This window comes from Eretmochelys imbricata, chromosome 8 (assembly GCF_965152235.1).
Source record: "Eretmochelys imbricata isolate rEreImb1 chromosome 8, rEreImb1.hap1, whole genome shotgun sequence".
Classification (NCBI taxonomy): Eukaryota; Metazoa; Chordata; order Testudines; family Cheloniidae; genus Eretmochelys; species Eretmochelys imbricata.
This window is the reverse complement of record NC_135579.1, coordinates 50,565,293-50,585,430: the sequence shown is the minus strand read 5'-3', so window position 1 is coordinate 50,585,430 and position 20,138 is coordinate 50,565,293. Positions and strand designations below refer to the sequence as shown.

The 20,138-nt window shown below is 48.1% G+C and overlaps 1 protein-coding gene across 1 annotated transcript in view; it reads right to left on the bottom strand.

Annotated features, from left to right (window-relative positions):
- The window catches only part of PAPPA2 (pappalysin 2), a 170,531-nt gene that overhangs the window by 64,006 nt on the left and 86,387 nt on the right, over window positions 1–20,138 (bottom strand). Inside the window, exons 11-12 of the mRNA XM_077825344.1 lie at window positions 15,786–15,921; window positions 14,931–15,147 (exon numbers count right to left, since the gene is read on the bottom strand). Of these exons, the coding sequence (XP_077681470.1) occupies window positions 14,931–15,147; window positions 15,786–15,921 (353 nt within the window). The remainder of the gene's footprint in view (window positions 1–14,930; window positions 15,148–15,785; window positions 15,922–20,138) is intronic.

Sequence of the window (20,138 nt, the reverse complement as noted above, 5' to 3'; positions counted from 1 at the left end):
TGCTGGGCCAGATCCTCAGCTGTTGTCAATCAGTGTAGCTCCACTGACTTGAGTGATGAATGTATGCTACTTGAAGATTCACACCATTCTTCCCCCCTCAGCTCTTCATTAGAAAATAATAACTAAGGCACATCCTGAGAGGCGCTGAGCATCTTGCACTTCGATGGGAGCTGCAGGTGCTCGGCATCTCACAGGATCAGGACATAAAATGATGCTGCTTGGGGATCTGCTTCCCACATCTCTGCATCCCTAAGGGGACCCTGCTGGCCCCAGGAAATCAGAGCCCCCTGGAAACTCAGAAAAGCTGTGACAGCTGAGTGGGGATGTTCAAACAAGAGGCTTTGAGGTGACCCTATGAATTTTAAGGATCCCCAGCCCTGCCTGAAAGAATCCCAGTACAACCCACAGCCACAAGTGAACAGTGAGTTGCTCCATGGCACACAGCCCCCACACAAGGGACCTCCCCAGAGGTTTGGGTTTACTCTACAAACTGTAAGCTAAAGCTTCTCACCTCTAATGCAAGCCTGCATCTCTAAGCCATGTGTTAATGGTTGTCAGATGGAAATGGGGGCTGGGGCTAGGCTACCGGGCAAATCCCAAAGAAATCACTCATCATTTAGCTACACAAGTTAAAACAGTACAGTACTCATCTGCGCTCACACACAGTCTCCCACATACTCTCACACCTGCCCCTGAGCGACACAGTGCTCATCTGCACTCACACACGGTCTCATGCACACACACGCTGTCACACCTATCTCAGAGCGAGCGATACCTGCATTGGCGGAAGGAGATCTATATTTGGTATACACTGTGACAACTCTTGTATAGCTTGTCATGCTATTAAAGGCTCGTGAATTGAATTAAAACATTCAATCACATTCAGACACACAAACATATAGGAGTCTCTCGAGTCCCGGGCTATCCTGTAAGCACTCGACCAGCCTTCCTCCCCTAGGGTCACTCTTGTGTGCGGGCACCCCCCAAAAAAACACACTCTCCCTATGGAGACCTCTACAAACCCAATACACATGTAGTCAGCTCCTGCAAAGGCTGCATCAGCAAAGCACTTAGCTGAGGGGTTTGCGTACTGGACAGTTATACACTGCAGCTAACTACATCCTGTATTGAACAGTATGTGGAAGATCAGGCCAGGTCTACACTTACAATGCAGGTCAACATAGCTATGGAGCTCAGGCCTCAACACCCCTTGAGTGCTGGAGCTATGCTGACCTAACTCCTGGTGTAGACACAGCTAGGTTGGTGGAAGAATATTTCTGTCATCCTAGCTACCATCACATAGGGAGGTGGTGTTCCTACAGTGACAGGAAAACCCCTTCTGTAGCTGTAGTCTGTGTCTACACTATGGGGTTACAGCAGCATAGTTCTGAAGCCATGGCTATGTCACTACAACATCTGTAGCATATACATGGCCTCAGGCGCTCTCCTTTGTTCCTCTCAGCCCATCTTCCCTCCTCTGCGACTTCTCCTGTCCCTCTTCTCTCCCCACAGGGCCATCTTGATCTCTGCTTTGATTCAGCACCGCAGGCCTGGCAAGGAAACTGTCAAGTGTTGGTTTTAAAAAGGGAAATGTGCTACAAAATGTGGAGTAACTTTGTGTCAAGGATTTGGGCTTTACCTACTCTCAACAGGAGATGTCCTTGCTACCCATGAGCACCATCATGCATGCAGCCAGGAATTTAGTCTACTTATTATAGTAAAAGACGAGTAGGAGGAAGAATGGCTTTGTGATTATGGTGCTGGCCTGGTGCTCAGGGTTCACTCCTGGCTCTACCGTAGACTCCCTGTGTGATCTCAGGCAAGTTGTGCTCTCTCTGTGTCTCATTTCCTTAACCTTTCTCTCTCACACACACACATCCTGTCTTCTCTATTTTGATTCTAAGCTCTTCATGGCAGGGACCAGCTCTCATTGAGTGTCTGGACAGCACCCAGCTCAATGGGGCCTTGGTCTCTCAGCTGGAGTCTCGAAGTGCTACTGTACCACAAACAAAAATAATCACACCGCATTCTGTACAAAAGATATTCAGAGTTATCAGGGAGAGAGTGGGGCAGCTTTCAAAGTGTGATTTACCCTCACATTGCTCCCTGTTTGTGAAGAGGGTTCACTTCCCCACCAAGGAAACACAGCCATTGCTTGGATAAAACACGGCTACTCTGTCACTGACCACAGCGATACTGCACAACTATCGAGTAAATGAAGAGGGAATGCTGGATCCATTTAAAATTGCAGAGGGAAATTAAATACACAGAATGTAATTACCTGGAATGGAATTTGGCCAAGACATTTGGGTTTATGCTCCGACTCTTACAAAAAAGTTCCAGGGGATATTTAGTGATTGCAAGTGCTCAAGACCTTGGTTTTATGGCTCCACCAAAAGGAAGTACCTCCAAGAGGCACAGCACCCTAAAGCTGCTGAGAGGGAAGAGCACTACCTAGTGCAGGGGTGGCCAACCTGAGCCTATGAAGGAGCCAGAATTTACCAATGTACATTGCCAAAGAGCCCAGTAATATGTCAGCAACCCCCCATCAGCTCCCCCACCCCACTCCCAGCACCTCCCACCCACCGGCAGCACCCCCCCCCCGATCAGTGCCTCCCGCTCCCTCCCCCCACCTCCCAATCAGCTGTTTCGTGGCATACAGGAGGCTCTGGGGGCGGGGAGGGGGAGGAGAGAGGGCATAGCAGGCTCAGGGGAGGGGCAGGAAGGGGTGGAGTGGGGGCAGGGCCTGTGGCAGAGCCAGGGGTTGAGCAGTGAGCACCCCCGGCACATTGGAAAGTTAGCACCTGTAGCTACAGCCCTGCAGTTGGTGCCTATACAAGGAGCCACATATTAACTTCTGAAGAGCTGCAGGTGGCTCCGGAGCCAAGTGTTGGCCACCCCTGACCTAGTGAATCAGCCACACAGCTTCCTGTAACAGCTGGGGTCCCCTTCTGACCCCGAAGGTCTCCCATCCAAATCCCAAGCTGACCCAAGCCAGCTCACCTTGTGAGAGCTCACAGGCTGCTAGCACCAGGTGGTACAGCTGCAGGAACCATCTGTGTGGAAGGAACCCACTCAGCCACCACAGACAAATACTCATTGAGCGAAGTCACCAAAAAATGCTGCGGACTTATGTGGAGAATGAACAGAACTCATTGCTGACTCCAGCCACGTCCCATTAGCCAAAGTTGCCATGGAAATCCGCGCGGAACAGCTCATTCAGGGTTGGGGGCGGATGGAGGAGGGGGAAATGGCAAGAGAAAGGACCACAAAAAAAGGGCTGTTTTTCCTGCACAGACCTGTTTATGAAGTGAGAAATGGTTTCAGGGCAGCCGCTGCAAATTCTTTCACTAGCTTATATTTCCATTTGCTTCCTTTTGAAAGAATTTGTTTTATGAGCACAGCGCTTGTCAGGTCATTAGCTTCCGAGTGCATCTGGTACCAATTGTAGACCTCCCTCTCCTCTCTGTCCATGAGGTTGTACTGCTCCATAACTATGCCCCCAATACCCAAGGGCACAACCCTTCCCCACCCCTGTGTTTACCTCCCATTGAATAATCTGAGCTCTTATTCAGTGTAACCTTCTCAGGTGTGTGGATGTGTGTGTGTGTGTGTGTGAAGGGGGGTTCTTTTCTCTTGAGACATTTTCTTGTCTCCAGTCTCACACTGACAAGGAACATGACAAGGGAATTTGCTTATTTTCTGCAAGCCACCTAAGGATGCCACTTTTATTACTACTGATTAATTGCACTGGCGTAGCACCATGGGGCCCTAGTCCTGGACCAGGACCCCATTTTGCTAAACACTGTACAAACATAGAACAAAAAAGTGGTCCCTGCCCTGAGATGCTTACGGTCACTGGGAGTTTGTCCTGTTCTTACTTCTGTGGCACTTTATAAGACCAGGTCCATGCCACAAAGATGTTACAATCTACTATAGAAAGGCAGGTAAAGACATCAAGCTGGAAGAGGAATATTGGGGTGACAAAAGTAGGAAGCCTGCAATATTGACTTCTGTGCCACAGCACCATGACATCTGCTGTACACCCATGTTGTGACGCAACTTCGTAAGCTCATGAGCCAGCAACACAGCGTCAGCATGCTGTGCTGCAGTGATGCTGCAGAGATGTTTGAAGACCATTTAATATGCTGCTTGCCAGTTCTGATACAGAACAGGGCCTTGTCAGTATTGGGGATGGGGTGACAAGTGTAGGCTGTGGGCTCAGAACTACGACAGCTACAATGGTGCATAAAAATGGCTGGGTCAAAAGCTCTGCTGGCATAAACCTCAGAGGAGTTATATCAAAGGAGGGGACTTGGCTTGGTTACCTCCAGAATCGTTTCAATGATCACGGACCACAGCTTTCCTTTTCAGGAGAATATTATTAATAAAAAGAACATCATGTACTGTGGCAGCCTTCAGGATCCCATTATGCTAGGCACTGTACAAACACGCAAAAGATGGTCTACGTGTTGCAGCCAGCTTAGAGGCTAGAATCTATAGCAGATCATGGTTTGGTGTGATTCTCAGGAACAAGTGTCTGTCCATAATGACCCATGGAATCTATATGCCCCTAGCAGTGTCTGTGGGGACATGACATAGACAGCACAGCTCTGTCCTCAGCGTGAAATAGATTTTTCTTTCTCTTGTTGATTATAACAGATGGATACAGTTTATCCCGTCAGCCCACTCTTGCAGTCCTATGACACTTAGGTATTTTGGATGCGGGTCATGCAAGGAAAATCAAGTAGGCAATATTATTCTTTTCCTCCATGCAACATCTTGAAAAATACTGGTGTTTGTATCCCAGCCCCTTCTGCAGCCCAAATAAATGAGTTGTTGTGACATTTTGGCAAATGGCCATTTTGGCAAACAACTATGTGATACTTTGACCCATCTCCTGGGTCTTGAGGACAAAACTCATCAACCAAACAAAATTTCAAATCTGGAAATACGTGAAACTGCTCAAAGATGGCTCCAATAGCTGTGAAACTGCAGGATTTTCAGAAAATTGGACCAATTTTGCAAGCAAAGCAAAATATGAAAACCTCAAATTTCTGAAAACATGACAATTTGGATTTTATTGTGAATATTTCAAAGAGCCCAGAAAATACTGGTGGGCTTAACCAAACCAAACAGAATCTTCTAAGGCACCATAAATCATCCATAAATCTGCTGTAACATCTGCTCAGGCTGCAGTTTCGTTGGCTGCTATCAAAACAGCCTTTAAAATTAAGCTGCAATTTTAACAAGTGAAAAGTATTATTAGAAGTTATTTCTATACTGCTGTCAATGCACAGGGTGATGGACAATGGAAGCTCAAGGCTACTGAAGTCATAGGGAGTCTTGGAATTGACTTCAGTGGGCTTTGGATCAGGGCCATGCTGCCAATCAAATAAGAGATGCCTACCCCAAAGCAATCTGGCAAAAACAGATTGATGGATAAATGAGGAGAGGTGACTATATGTGTGAGAAGTTCCTCCAGTGCAGTTTCTATTGGAAAACTCCATGGTCTTTTGTGGAAGGAAAAAGAATTTCCTCTAGGATTTCATGTTTCTATAGCAGTGGTGGAGATTTCTCCCCTTGGTGGAGCATGATGCAATGTGGTGCGATGGTCGGGAGAGGTCTTCTCTGATGTTTTCTTTTCCCTCAAACCAATCAGCTTCTTTGAGGAAGGTGCTTGTTCTTGTTACTTTAATACAATTTCATTCTCTTTGCCCCACTCATTTGGGTATGTACAGGGAGAGTTGAGCAGGGAGCATTTTTGTGTCTCCTTTTCTAATAACTATAGTATGTTCCCCATCCAAGATAGCACCTTCTATCAAGGACTCTCATGGCACCTTACAGACAATAACTAATTAAGTCTCAAAGTCCCTGTTGGGCAGGTAAGTGTCATTATCCCTACTACACAGATGGTGTATAGATATAGAGGAATATAGTAATGAGACTTGCCAAATAGCTCAGGAGGGCAGTGACAGAGCCGGGGACTGAACCCAAGAGTCCTGACTCCCAGTCGGACAACAAGATCTCAACACTAGAGCAGGACTGGTGGGAACGGATTCCTGATTCCCTCTTTGACAGCGACAGTAAGTCTGTCACTTCTGAGGCACAAACAAAGGGGCCGTGTATACACAGGGCCTCTCCCTGCCAGATGCTATAGTTGAGATTCATTGGCCAACACCCTGAGATACTGATGACAGCTAGCTGGTGAGACTCAACCTGGACAGCATTAGAATAGCGCTTGTAGGTTATAGGAAGTCACTGAAAAGAACTGGCAGATTTTGGGGGGGGTCCTGCTGGATTCTCAGCTGCTTCTGATTGGATAACGAGCAGCATCAGCCAACACCACTGATTTGATACCCACATTTGGCTAGAAGGTTATGACCTTTTTTCATTACAGATAAGAACCTCACTACAGTTATACATGCCTTTGTCACTGTGAGGTTATCTATCCATCCCATTTATAATACATGGTCATGCCAAGCATCACATCAACACCTATAATAGACAAACTATGACACAAATTGGAAAAATGTCTATAAACTGAGTTTCCATGAGTCACAATTGCTTAGTTAGCTAGTAATTAAAAAAATTGTTTCTGGTCAAACTGAAAATTAAATTTTTATGAATTGAAAAAGAGGATAAAAATCTTGTTTTAGGTGAAATGAAACGTTTCATTTTGACTCTTTTAAAAAGATTTTTGATATTTTTAAAAATAAAACATCCATCTATCCAAGCCTCCAAGAGCAATTTCAATCTCTCCTTACACTGCACATTCCACCAACAAGTTGTGGTCCTTCCCCGCAGACGTGCACAACCAACTAGCAAGGGTTCTCCTCAGAGCCCATTTCAAGTGGCCACAGGAATCTCATGCAGTTTATTCTCATCCCAAGTGCCACACTGAGAAATCCAGCACTGAGTCATCCCCTTATGTCCTGGGAGCTCACTGACAGGGACTCCTCAAATTGCCTTCAAGGATTCTGCAAGCTGGCTCCTGGTTCCTAGGATGAAGAGGGCCTTTCCTGTCCTATTATTTGAGCTAGTGTCTCCTTTTTTAGAGATGACCAATCATGCGCTATCTCATTTCCTCACGCTTCCTTCTCACTGGGAAAGCAAGTCACCTTCAGCCCTTACATAATTTTTAACCTTCCCCCTTTCTTTTGTATTTCTAAGGTGCATTTCACTGACACATATATGTGCTAAATGGGTAGGGGATGGTATCTAACATAGAAGCCACAAGGCCTTGGAGGAAAAATCTCCCACCGTTCTTTACATTGCTCAGGTCCACTGCTGTTGGCAACATTAGGAGCCCTAGTGTAGAAGCCGTTCCAGCCGCTGACCTAGTTTTAAGCACCTCGTTGGTTGGACTTGCTCCCAGCAGGGTTAGATGATGCTGTGCTGGAAACGGCAGACAGCTGGTGTGCCAGCTTTGCTCTGATTTCTACCAATGAATCAATGTTAGTGACTTCTCTGGCATAGACAGGGCCTATGTGACAATTACAAAGAAGGCTGGAGCAGGACTACTTTGCCCACCTCTCTGTCTCTGGGCAAGGAATGCAACATCCTTGAATGTACTGCTGGAAATCGAGTCTATCACCCCTATCCCTTTAAAAATGGCTTTTTGGAAGAAATGCTTTAGTCAAACACAAATTATTGGTATCAGTACAGGAATAACTGGCTGAAATTCTGACAGGTTTCAGAGTAACAGCCGTGTTAGTCTGTATTCGCAAAAAGAAAAGGAGTACTTGTGGCACCTTAGAGACTAACCAATTTATTTGAGCATAAGCTTTCGTGAGCTACAGCTCACTTCATCGGATGTGAGCTGTAGCTCACGAAAGCTTATGCTCAAATAAATTGGTTAGTCTCTAAGGTGCCACAAGTACTCCTTTTCTTTTGGCTGAAATTCTGTGGCCTGCGCTATACAGGAGGGCAGATTAGATGATCTAATAGTCCATTCTGGCCTTCGAATCTATGAATTTAAGCATCTGTGACAAAGGCAGAGGCCTTTTCAATGCAGTTGTGTACCCTGAGCTATGAAAATGTGTATTTATTGTCGATTATAAATGAGTGGAATGGAGCGAGATGGCTCAAGCATTTTGAATAGCCAATGTGCAAGACATTAAGTTCTAGAAATGGCCTGCATGTAGCAGAAGAATGAGCACTGCCCACAAAAAAGCCACATGCACCTATGTTTGTCTGCATTGCCATATTACGGCCCTGGCCCTGGGCATTCTGAGGACAGGCGAACAGCTCACCAGAACGAGTTCCCCAGGTGGCAGAGCTCAGCCATCAAGTTCTACCTGCCTGTCACTAATGCCCAAGGAATGCCCCATAGGTCAGTCACCACTGCTTGAGGAGAAGCAGCTGGAGTCTATTCATGCCTAGTTCAAAATCCAGCCCTACAAACTAGGATTATCAAGATCTGAATCTCTCCCTTAGAAATGTGTGTGGGGATGGGGTAGGGGGATCCCTCCAGGTCTGGTGACAGGCACGTAGGTGGGGCAGCCTGAAGGAAGCTTGCTGTGATGCAGCCCAGGCTGTATGTGATAAACGGGGCTCTCAGTCCCACACCTTTCACCAGTGCTAAACTAGCCTGAAACAAATGTTTTTCAAACAAACTTGTGTATCCCTTTCTATTTCATTCACATCCCCTCACTCTCACACTTTCCTGGCTCTTCCCCCCACTCCTATCCTCTCCTTCCTTCCTTTGTTTCCCTCCTCCCCTCCCCCACTCTGCCTTCCCTTCCTGACCCACATATTGCTCTAGTCCTCCCATTACCATCCCCACCAAGAGGCTGGCTCTGATTAGGTCCAGCTCTCCTTTTGCGGTTCACCCCCTCAGTAGGGGATAGCCCAGCTTTGGAGGGGCCTGGGAATTAATTACCAAAACCTAAGGCCAAATCATTCCTGAGTAAAAGTCAGATACTTGGGCTTGAAAGCTAAGGGAACAGCTTAGGGAACTGCAATTCTTCCCTTGCTGAACAAGAAGAGACAAAAATTAAAAACTTCCAAAAAACCAAAACCAGATTTCTCTTTAATCCTTTAAAACTTTGAGGGGTGGGGTGAGGGTGGGGGGGAGAATAAGAATACAATGCAGACTGGATTTCAATAGTGCCAAGGCACTTCCCAGCACAAGCAAACGTAAACTCCAACAGGCTAAAAATAAAAGGCAGTTTAAAAAGACAATAAATAAAACCTGCTGCCCTGACTTGATGTACAGTCCATACCAAAGAAAACAGGAGGGAATGTGGCGCAGTGTTCACATGCAAAGGGAAAGGCTGGATGGAGAACAAAAGCAATTAACTGGAAGGGGCTGAAGTACCAGGCAGAAGCACCGCTTCAGATACTTTGGGTGCAACAAGGGTATGTCTACACAGCACTGGAAGTGAGCCTCCCAACCCGGGTAGGCCGACTCACGCTAGTGGGGCTCAAAACAGCATGCTAAAAATAGCACTGTGAGCATTGCAGTGTGGGCTCTCAAGCCCACTCAACCCCCTGGCTATTTTCAGCACACTAGCTTGAGCCCTGCCAGCGCAAGTCCGTCTACCGGGACTGGGAGGCTGCAGTGTAGCCATGCCCTGTGTAGGATGTCGTTGGGCTAGTTTACACTGGAAGCACTACAGTGGCGCAGTCGCATCGATGCGGTGTGCCTGGTGAAGATCCTCTATGCCGACAGGACAGCGTCTCCCACTGACATAGCGCCGTTAGGTCGCTGTACCTTGCGTCACTCGCGGGGGTGTCTTCTTCACACCCCTGTAAGTTACAGTTCCTGGATCCTAAGGCATTAAGGGAAGATCCACTGAAGTCAACAGAAAGACTCCCACTGGCTTCAGTGCGCTTTGGCTCAGTCATTCCTTCCTTGCTGCTGGGAGCTTTCAATGGCTCACCCCACGTGGGCTCGGAGAGGACAGCAACTCAGTGTCCCAGCATTGGCACAGGGAGCAAGCACAACCTTGTGCTCCTGGAGTGCCAGTTGAGGAGGGGAGTCAACGTGCTGACATCCACTCTGCACCCCTGACCCAGCACGGTGTTAGAGGGCACTGAGGGTGCAGGCATCTTTTGAATGAGACAACATTCAAAGACCTGACAGCTTGTGATCCTTAAGGCAGATTCTGTACTCCCTCTAATTCTTCCTGCAGTTTCACCTGGGGAGACTAATCACTTCCCCTCTTTGAAACAACTATGTCTCGTTGCCAGTGTCGAACGATTGCCATGTTCCCCGGAGATGCCTGCATTTCATGTGCGGGTGTGTGATCTCTTCATTGTAGTACAGGCTGCAAAACACTTTGGGATCCTTCAGGATGAAAGATGCAAGAGAAACAAAGGGATGTTATTTTTATTATACTGGAAATGAAACTAGACTAAGGCCCGGAAACCTCTTTTTCCGAGTCTCCTTTGTTACTTTTGTGGGGTTATTTTTAATAATAGGCTTACATACACAGTGTGTGTGTGGTCAGTTCAATTCTTTACTGGAACACCAAAGATTTCATCTTTTACTGGTGAGTGGAAGTCTCTGAACCTGCTAATATGTTATATTTCTGAACTTTTATGAGGTATTTTCATCCCAGACTCCACCTGCATTTATACCCAATGTATTATTAGGCTCTGTTTTAATACTGTTGTATGTTTGTTTTGGACTTGAAAATCATTTTTAAAATGAAAGAAAGGGGGAAATAATTAACCAGGCACTTCCAGAGCTGATGAAGAGGCTTTGTTATTATGGCTTCTGAAGACTGGGAATTAGGGGGAGCTGGGCTTGACGGGTCCTCTGCCCCCCAGTTATGGGACCCTGTTGTCCACAAGATGGGGATGATATGAATATGTTGTACTTCTAAAGCCCATGTCATCCGAGCTACCCAAAGCACTTTTCTGACTCCAAATGAGACCCTTGGTTGGAAGGTAAGTGATGTTATACTGGGTTTATAGGTGGTAACAATGAGGCAAAGAGAAGCAAAGGCCTTAATGTTGGATACCCCATTTCTTGGATGCCCACATTCATACACAGAGGGCAAGATTTCCAAGTTCTCAGCGCTCCCACGAGGGTTCAAAAAGAGTTCGGCTCCCATTTAAACATGGGCCAGATTTACCAAAGTGCCCAGCACTCAGCACATCCCGATTTTCAAACAAGTACAGCACCTACCCTGAGGAGCTCATTGGAATATCTGGTCCTGGGGGCCTGATGGCCAGAGGTGCTGAGCACTCTTCCTTCCACCTGAGGTGGCAGGCGCTCATCTCTGTGAATCAGCCCCTGGAATGGCTCGCCTGACTAGGGTCAGTGGCAGAACAGGGGACTAGATCCCAGAGTCCTGGCTCCTAGCGCCCTGCCTAACCATGACGCCTCCTGGAGAGGGTGGAGGAAGAGCCACTGGGCCCCCCGCACTGGGAAGTCGCAGAGCAAGGAAAGGGAATAGACAGCTGCCATAGACTGTGGTGTCAGCACCATGCTGAACTGAGCCAAGACAAAGTGGCCTGGCCAGCACCACAGTCCACATGATGTCTGAAGAAAGAGAAGGTTTAAAGACCTATGTGGGCTCCTGCCCCTACCGCCCGGCAGGACAAACTCGGCACACTGATGACAAGGAGGCTGGCTCCTCTTCCAGAGCCAGCAGGGGGCATCTCTCCCCACACAATTTTATTCCCCCTCCTAGAGCTCAGCCAAAACCCTGACGAGGGGTAGAGATGGATCATCCCTTCTGTCTATGCAAACCTGCCCCTTTCCCAAGGACTTGCCTCTACACACCTGTCCATACCCCAAGAGCTCAGAGGTGTGACTCCCCATCCCTAACTGTCTCCCTCCCCCCGTGATCCCTTCATCCCATAAAAGTCTCCTTCCTTCAAAGGGAGTATGATGAGGTACCACTAGCACCATGATTCCCATTGCTGTTGGTGAGCAAATTGCTACCGCTGGCAGATGATGCATCCATGCAGCTCAGCACCTCATTGGGTGAGCCTGACCCACAGAAAAATCATGGAAGGTGTGGATTCCACTTGGCATGACAAGTGAGGCTTACAAAGCTTACGCTGTGGATTCAGTCCGATTTCCAACAACCCCAGGAGATGAACATCAACTCACGAAGTTCTATGCCTTGCATGAGTCAGCTGATTTCAGAGGAGCTACACTAGAGAGGACTGAGACACAGGATTTGTAGAACTAGGATATTCATTAGCGGGCAATATGTACTTTAAAATTTGCTTTCATACGGCGTGAAGGCTACGTGATATGTCTCTTTGCACGCTCACGTCAGTACTTAAAGGGACACCAGTCATTTAAAAATGATACTTCTGTCTGAACTGTATCTATTATTGCTACAAATAACCTCCGTGAGATTTCAATTATGAGATCATAGGAAAACAATATGCCATTCCCTATCTTTTCAATTTGTTTTCTTTGTGTATTTGGCAGCCTTTGTGTATGGCCCGTTCCACCATTCCTTCAGTATCAGTCAGTTTCCCATCTTGTTTGTGTGGGTCTTTCACACAGGAACTGGAGAAAGAAATATATTTTTAAGTCTGGGAAAATGTGATTGTAAAATCACACCGTTGGCCGGGGCTGAGGGGCATGTGTAGCACCTGTGACGACTCCCAAAAGGAATCTGACTCGCTTTCAGGTGGATGGTGCACCTTCTGTGGCGGCCTGAGACCAATGCTTACAAGTTTATTCACTAAGAAAGCTGCAATTTCTGTTGCTATGTAAATCACATTCACTCTGAAACTCTCGTTATGCTTTCCAGAACTCTGTATAACTCACTTACATCACATGAGTGTGTTCTCTCTCTCACACACACACTCACACACACACACACACACAGAGTCTTACTTCATTCTTTCATGCAGTGCCATTCATAAGGAAAACTTATAACAACAGTAACAGTATTAGAGATGAGCATGGACAAAATCCAAAATTCCCAGTTGGACGCTATCTGCATAATTGCTTGAATGAGAACCCTGGATCTGGACACTTCTAAACTTTGGAAAAATTAGGATCTGGATCCACAGCCAAACTTTGCATCGTCAATCATCATCATCTGTTATCGTCATTAGAACAAATCTTACCTTTCTTTAATTCCTTCTCAGCTTTGTGTCTTTGGCTCTGGGTGTGCTTTCTGCATTATTTATTTATTCATTCATTCATTCAATCTTGGATGTCAGTTCTTCCCTCTTTTCCTTTGCAGTGTGATTTATTTGGAACATGCTGCCCTATTCTGCAAATACTGCTCCTCAGTTACATACTTTACTAAGATATTTGGAGGCCTTTGAGCACTGGACACCAATAAATTAAAGCATGTTGTTATTATTAATTAATTATTAGTATTGTTACTGAAGCAGCTGCGTGAGACTTGATAAAGGAGCAGCCTCTGAGGGATGAGGTGGGAGCTCCAGGCGAGGTATTTGAGGAATTTAGCATGGCACCCAAATCCAAGCAGGAAGAGAGGAGATTCCCCTCCCCGGTGGAGCTTTTTGGAACAGGACTGGGACATCCGGTGGTAAAGTGGAAGGAAACCAAAACACAAATGGAAAGGCAGGCATCTGTCAAGCTCTCGCCAATGGTCTGTTTTATGGAGAGTTGCTCTCCTCGTGTTTCTCTCTCTCCAAGTTTAACGAGAGCGTGGTGGGTGCCAAAGCTGACTTGGGAAGTTTCAACTCTATCTCCCGAGGGATGCTGTTAACCAGGATGTCCATGGCTCGATCCCGCAAGGCACTGAGCACGCTGAGACAAGCGCATTCATTATTCTAAGCACGTGAGTAGATCTTTCAAGTCAACGGCACTGCTCACATGCTAAAAGTTCAATACATGGTTAAGTGCTTTGCTGGATCAAGGCCTGAGAGAGACAAGGCTCCTTAGGACAAATAGTATGTGATCATGTAATTAAAGACTGTATCATAATGCTATGCAACAAGGGGCTGAATCAGGGCTGCTCAGGGGACCTTAATATTAGCATTGTCATCGAGTGCTTGATTTAATTCTAATGACATTCTTTTAACATTGAGTTTCTGTAGCTCTCTCAATCTTACACCCCCTCCTCCCCAAACTGACCTATTTTCCTAACTATTTTTCCCTGCAATCAGATAGTGAATCAAACCTCGATACCTTTTGTCTGAGTGCAATGCTGAACCATTTGAGCAAAAAGGGTGATGGGGAGTGTGTGCATACATGTATAAAGGGACAGGGACCCAAGGTAAAAGTGTAGTGCTAACTCCATAGAGAATCTCTATTGTTTTAGCAGCGGAGGAAGAAGGGCAGATGGGTAGGCTGGGTGCAGGAACTGCTGTGATTTCCAACTGATGTCCACACCTGGTGTGGACTTCACCCACTTGCACTGCCCTTCATCTGGTGGCTGCATGGGCCCCTTATATTCTACTCCAGCCATGACTCTTTACTGAGACAGAAGCAGAAATTAGAGATGGGAAAGAGCTACCAACCCAGAATTACTCCTTAGGCTCTATGTCCACACTTGGAGCTGGAGAAGTAAATCTCAGTTCGAGGAGACATGCCTGCTCTAGATCTGATCGACAATAGAGCACAGCCATGGCACCATGAGTAGTAGGAGGACTAGCTGCCCCGTCTGAGATGGCTGGCATGCACCTGGGGTGGCTCATCCTTCACATCCCTTGTGCCACTGAGACTATTCTCTAATTTTAGTGCTGTGGCAATCAGAGCTCCTTGAGCTGGAATTCACAGCTCCTTGAGGTCTGGCTCCTTGAGCTGGAATTCACAGCTCCAGCTCGAAGTCTAGTTATACCTACATGTTTGTCCAGGAACAAGGAGGTAGCAGCTCTAGTTGAGCAAAAGGATGTCTCCCTCTGGCTGATCCCTTAGGAGCTATGCTCTAAGCTGGATGTCACCTCCTGCAGGAGTGACAGATCCAAAGCCAGCAGAGTGATAGCCCTTGCCCAACAGCAACACAGAAAAATCCAAGGCGATGTGGTACCTGTGTCTCTGGAGGCCATGTCCCTCATGTTCCAGGAGGCAGGTGTTTGGAGCGGAAGAGCTGAGGAGGGAGGATGTCCGCAAGGCCACGGCTGAGATGCCCACTAACGAGGAGGAGAAATTGAGCAGCACCGAGGTGATCCGGTGGAAAAGGAAATCCTGGCTGTGGGTCACATTGATGACCAACGGGTTCCGCTGACATGACAGTTCATGCGTCCCTAATGGGGATAGATAACAAGAGAGAGAAGCCATTAGCCCAACTCTGGGATTGTTTAGCTTGCCCTGGGTTATTCCACAGCTCAGACGCTACTGCTGTGGTCTGCCTTTTCTAGTAAGCCCTCCTAGTGAGGAAGTCAGATAGGACACATCCAAGGCAAAGGCAAACCCTTCTGCTTCAGGCCAACCAGCAACTAGACTAGGGTCAAGAAAGCAGGAGCTGGAGAGTCAGTGCTGAGAGAAACGGGATGCAGAGAGAATCCCACCAGAGAGAGGGTACCACAGCCTCCTTCATCTTGGTCTTCCATGTAGCACAGACCATCTCAGCCAACAAAAGAGGCAGGGAGGAGCTCAAAGAGAACACTGCCAGAGAGGTGTGGAGATCTCCCAGCTCCCACTGAACACAGGGCGAGCCAAAGAGGCCATAACAATTTGGGCCATTTGCTAGGAGCTGTCTGACACAGCTCTACCTTAGCTGCTCAGGCGCTTCCTCAGACCTTGCTAGACTGCTCGCTCCCTGCAAAGGAAAGCCAAGGGCGAAGCAGAGAGGGACTCAGGTGCTGAGGGAGCGGAGGAGGAGAAGGGAAATGGGAGCTCTCCTCATCGCTTCCCTCCTCACATCAGCTCTGAGTGCACTCACCCAGCGAGTGGTTGTGCCTCCTCTCATCCCCAAGCTGGACGGTCACAGTCGGCTTGTGCTGGTCACCCGGGGCAACGCCATCAGAGGCCAGGAAAATAAAGACTGAGGTGGCCAGTCCGGGTCTGTCGAAGCAAATCTGGGCACGAGGGTACAACGCCAGAGGGGACATTAGAGTGAGAGATTACGGCGAAGCAGACAGAGCTACACGGGATAGGGCTTTGCGTTTTAGAAGCAATGCTATTGATCAGACAAATAAACAAATGGGACGGACGGATTGATAGATGTCTAAATAGATAAATTAGATACTTCCTGCTCATTCTGGAAGCCCCACACAGTGTTCCAAGCACACACCAATCATGACTTATAACAGTTTTGCTTTTCCAGTCTAGATTCCTCAGACAGCTCTGCCAATGCATCTCACTCCCTGACCCTGAGGATCCAGTTGCAGGCCTCTCCCCACAAGTCTGAGACCATACAATTCATCGCACTGATATGAACCCTGACGTGGCAGGCTGGTGGAATTACAAACTGTGTCACTGAAATGCTTTCATTTAAAGCAAAATACCACAGGTGGCTCGAAAGCAGCTGTCAGCCAAGGAATTGAACAATCTGGGGCAGGAGGCAATGTCTAGTAGGAAAGCCGCCACTTCCACTGACTCCTCTACTAGCCACAAAGGCTGCAGGAGACAGCAGTGAAACTCAGAGCATCAATCACTGGAGAACAGGCACTCTTGGAAATGAGGGGGACATAACCTCCCTCCCCTGCGACATTTGGAAACTTCTGATTCAGAGCCACCCCATGCAACACTCTCGCTAAAATTAGGCCAAAGACAAAGGGCAAAAGATTCCAGGTACAGCACCACTTCACATGGGCACAAATCCATTAGCAGCAGACAGCCCAGCTAGCCAGGCTGAGTGCTGAGGAGCAGGAATCTCCCCCTACATTGCAGTCTCAGGGCCCTGCTATTATTAAAGGACTGTGGTGCCTGAAGGCCCCAGCCAAGGTCAGGGCCCCATTGCGCTAGGTGCTGCTCACACACATAGTAACAGCCAGTCCTTGTTCTGAAGAGCTGACAATGTAAACAGACGAGGCAGAGGGGAATGAAAGAGGAGAGAAGTGAAGTGACTTACCCAAAGTGGCAGAGCAGAACCAGGAACAGAACCCAGGTCCTCCGGGGGCCTGGGCCAATGGCTTGCCCATTGAATACAGCCTCTAGGAGCCTGCAGCTCCTCTGCAGCCCTCACCCAGAGGAGGGATGACTAGTGGAGCCTTATAACTGCAGAGGCACTGGCCCTACTCTCCTCTGGCCTAGCCTGGTTTCATTCCACCACTGAGAGAGACACTTTGTGGTAAATAGAGAGAGCCCATCATGCAGGTTCCTCAAATCCTGACTCTGCTCCCCTGGGTCTGTCATGGTGATGGCCCTTCATGTCTGAAGAGGACTGGTGTGTATTGAGCATTGCCTAGGGTTGCCAACTTTCTACTCGCACAAAGCCAAACACATTTGCCCCGTCCCCTGCCCCTCCCCTTCTCCATGGCCCTGCCCCTCCTCTGAGGCCCCGCCCCTGCTCATTTCATCACCACCTCCTCTGTTGCTCATCCCCACCCTCACTCACTTGCTCATTTTCACCAGGCTGGCTCAGGGGGCTGGGGTGCAGGAGGGGGTGAGGGCTCCGGCTGGGGGTGCGGGCTCTGGGGTGGGGCCAGAAATGAGGGGTTCAGGGTGCAGGAGGCAGCTCCAGGCTGGGGCAGGGGGTTGGGATGTGTGGGGAGTGAGGGCTCCAGCTGGGGGTGTGGGCTCTGATGGGGGGCTAGGGCTGAGGAGTTCGGAGTGCAGGAGGGGGCTCTGGGCTGGGGCAGGGAGTTGGTGGAGTATGAGGGCTCTGGCTGGGGGTGCAGACTCTGGGATGGAGCTGGGGATGAGATGTTTGAGGTGTAGGAGGTTGCTCTGGGCTGAGACCGAGGGGTTCAGAGGGTGGGAGGGAGATCAGGGCTGCGGCAGGGGGCTAGGGCATGGGGAGGTGAGGGCTCCGGCTGGGGGTGCGGGCTGGGGATTAGGGGTGCAGGAAGGTGCTCTGGGCTGGAATCGAGGGGTTTGGAGGTGAGAGGGGGATCAGGGCTGGGACAGGGGGTTGGGGCCTGGAAGGAGGATCAGGGGTGCAGGCTCCGGGAGGTGCTTACCTCAAGCAGCTTCCAGAAGCAGCGGCATGTTCCCCCATGGCTTCTATACGGAGGCATGGCCAGGTGGCTCTGTGTGCTGCCCTGTCTGCAGGCATTGCCCCGGCAGCTACTATTGACCAAAGTTTCTGGCCAATGGGAGCTGTGGGGGCAGCATGCGGAGCCCCCTGGCTGCCTCTACGTGTAGGAGCCAGAGGGGGGACATGCCGCTGCTTCCCAGGAGTTGCACGACACGGAGGCTAGCAGGGAGCCTGCCAGCCGCGCTGCACAGCACCACCAACCAGACAGTCAACGGCCTGATCAGTGGTGTTAACTGGAGCAGCCAGGATCCCTTTTTGACTGGGTATTCTGGTTGAAAACTGGACACCTGGTCACCTTAGCGTTGTCTCATAATGAGGAATAGCTCAGGAGCACCCTTGGAAACTCAACACAGTGAGCGGGGATACAGTGATCAGAGGGTGGGACAAGTATTTCACGTTCACAGCCACTCACTGGGGCCCACAGAGAGCTGGCGCAGGCGTGGGGCAAAGCAAGGTGGAGGAAATATCTTTTTGCACCTTCGTCCTAAATTCCCACTCAATCATCACTGAGGCTGGGCAATTTCCCCGGAACATTTTCCTCCTGTTATTATTTCACCCTTGTTGTATTTCCACCTCCTGTCCAGGACTGGAAGCCCTGAGACACCCTGAAGGTCAATCCTGTCAGCACCACAGCCTGCTCCAAAGCAGGAAGCACATTACCATGGAGAGTTCCAGTTCTGCACATGCAAGAAGCTTGGGTAGTATGGATAAGCACCTCAATATCAAGCTCTCATCCCAAACTAATTTGTGAGGGCCAGATCATCAGCTTGTGCCAATTTGGGGGATGCTCCTTATTCCATCCCTCCCCACTGCTCCCCTGTGCAGGCACTTGGCAAAATCTGTTTCTGAATTAAAACTGCATGTCATAAATATAAGGGGAAGGGTAACAACCTTTATGTATGCAGTAAAATAAAATTCCTCTTGGCCAGAGCTACAGAATCCCCTTACCTATAAGAGGTTAATCAGTTCAATTAACCTGATTGGCACCTGACCAGAAGGACCAATGGGGAAAGAAAACACTTTTAAATCTGGGGGGGGTGAGGGACTTGGGGGGGAATATTTTGGGGAACAGGAACTCCAAGTGGTTCTTTTCCTTAAATCTTTGTCTAACTCACTTGGTGGTGGCAGTGAATACCGTCCAAGGCCAAGAAGTAATTTGTGCCTTGGGGAAGTTTTAACCTAAGCTGGTAGAAATAAGCTTAGGGGGTCTTTCATGCAGGTCCCCACATCTATACCCCAGAGTTCTGAATGGGGAGGGAACCCTAACACTGCAGTATCTGGCTTATCTCACTAAGTATTCCCTGTGTGTGCTTCCTTTTTCTTATTATGGATTGAGCTGCAGTTGGCTATATTTTAATTTTTTTTCTTTTGCTTAATTTCCTGCTTGTTACATTCTGCCATGACTCCAAATCTTCCTTGAATCTGATGTTTAGGAAATAGAGAACAAAGCACTGCCACTGGAAAGTGCTCCTCCATAAATCAGAATAACTCATATCTGCAAGTATACCAGCTCTTCTCAGGTGCACTATGGGAGGCTAGTTATGTTGAACAGACATTTGCATTCTTCAGCAGATGGCCACCCCCACTTACATCTGTGCCTTCATGTAGGGGCACAATGATTTCTTTGCCCTTTAGTGCCACCTGTTGAAAATGTTTCATTCCATACAACTGGAAGCCTGTACCTAATGAGCAATGTGATTGCTCTTTTAAAGCATGGGACATGGAGCATTAAAATAGTCCTGTGAGTGGAGGTGTATGCATGTTTTACTGAGATGTGTGTGTAAACAGCTATATTTGTATGGGAGAGTGTGTTTTTTCATACATGTATGAAAAAGAAACCTGCTTCCCAGACCAATCTGGCAAACACTATAAAAGAGAAAGAACATGGGCATATTTATTACTAGCCCATAAATAATTTTATGGGTGGAAAATAATAGCACACCTAAAATGAGTGTGTGGAGCCAGTAATGAAAGTCTTTCATAATGCACTGGAACATGAGTTAATCCTGGTGAGAAGTGGAAAGCGAGCCTCCATCAAGGCAGTACAAAGAGGGGGCTTTCCTCTTTCTTGTGAGTAAAGGAAAAAAGGGAGGG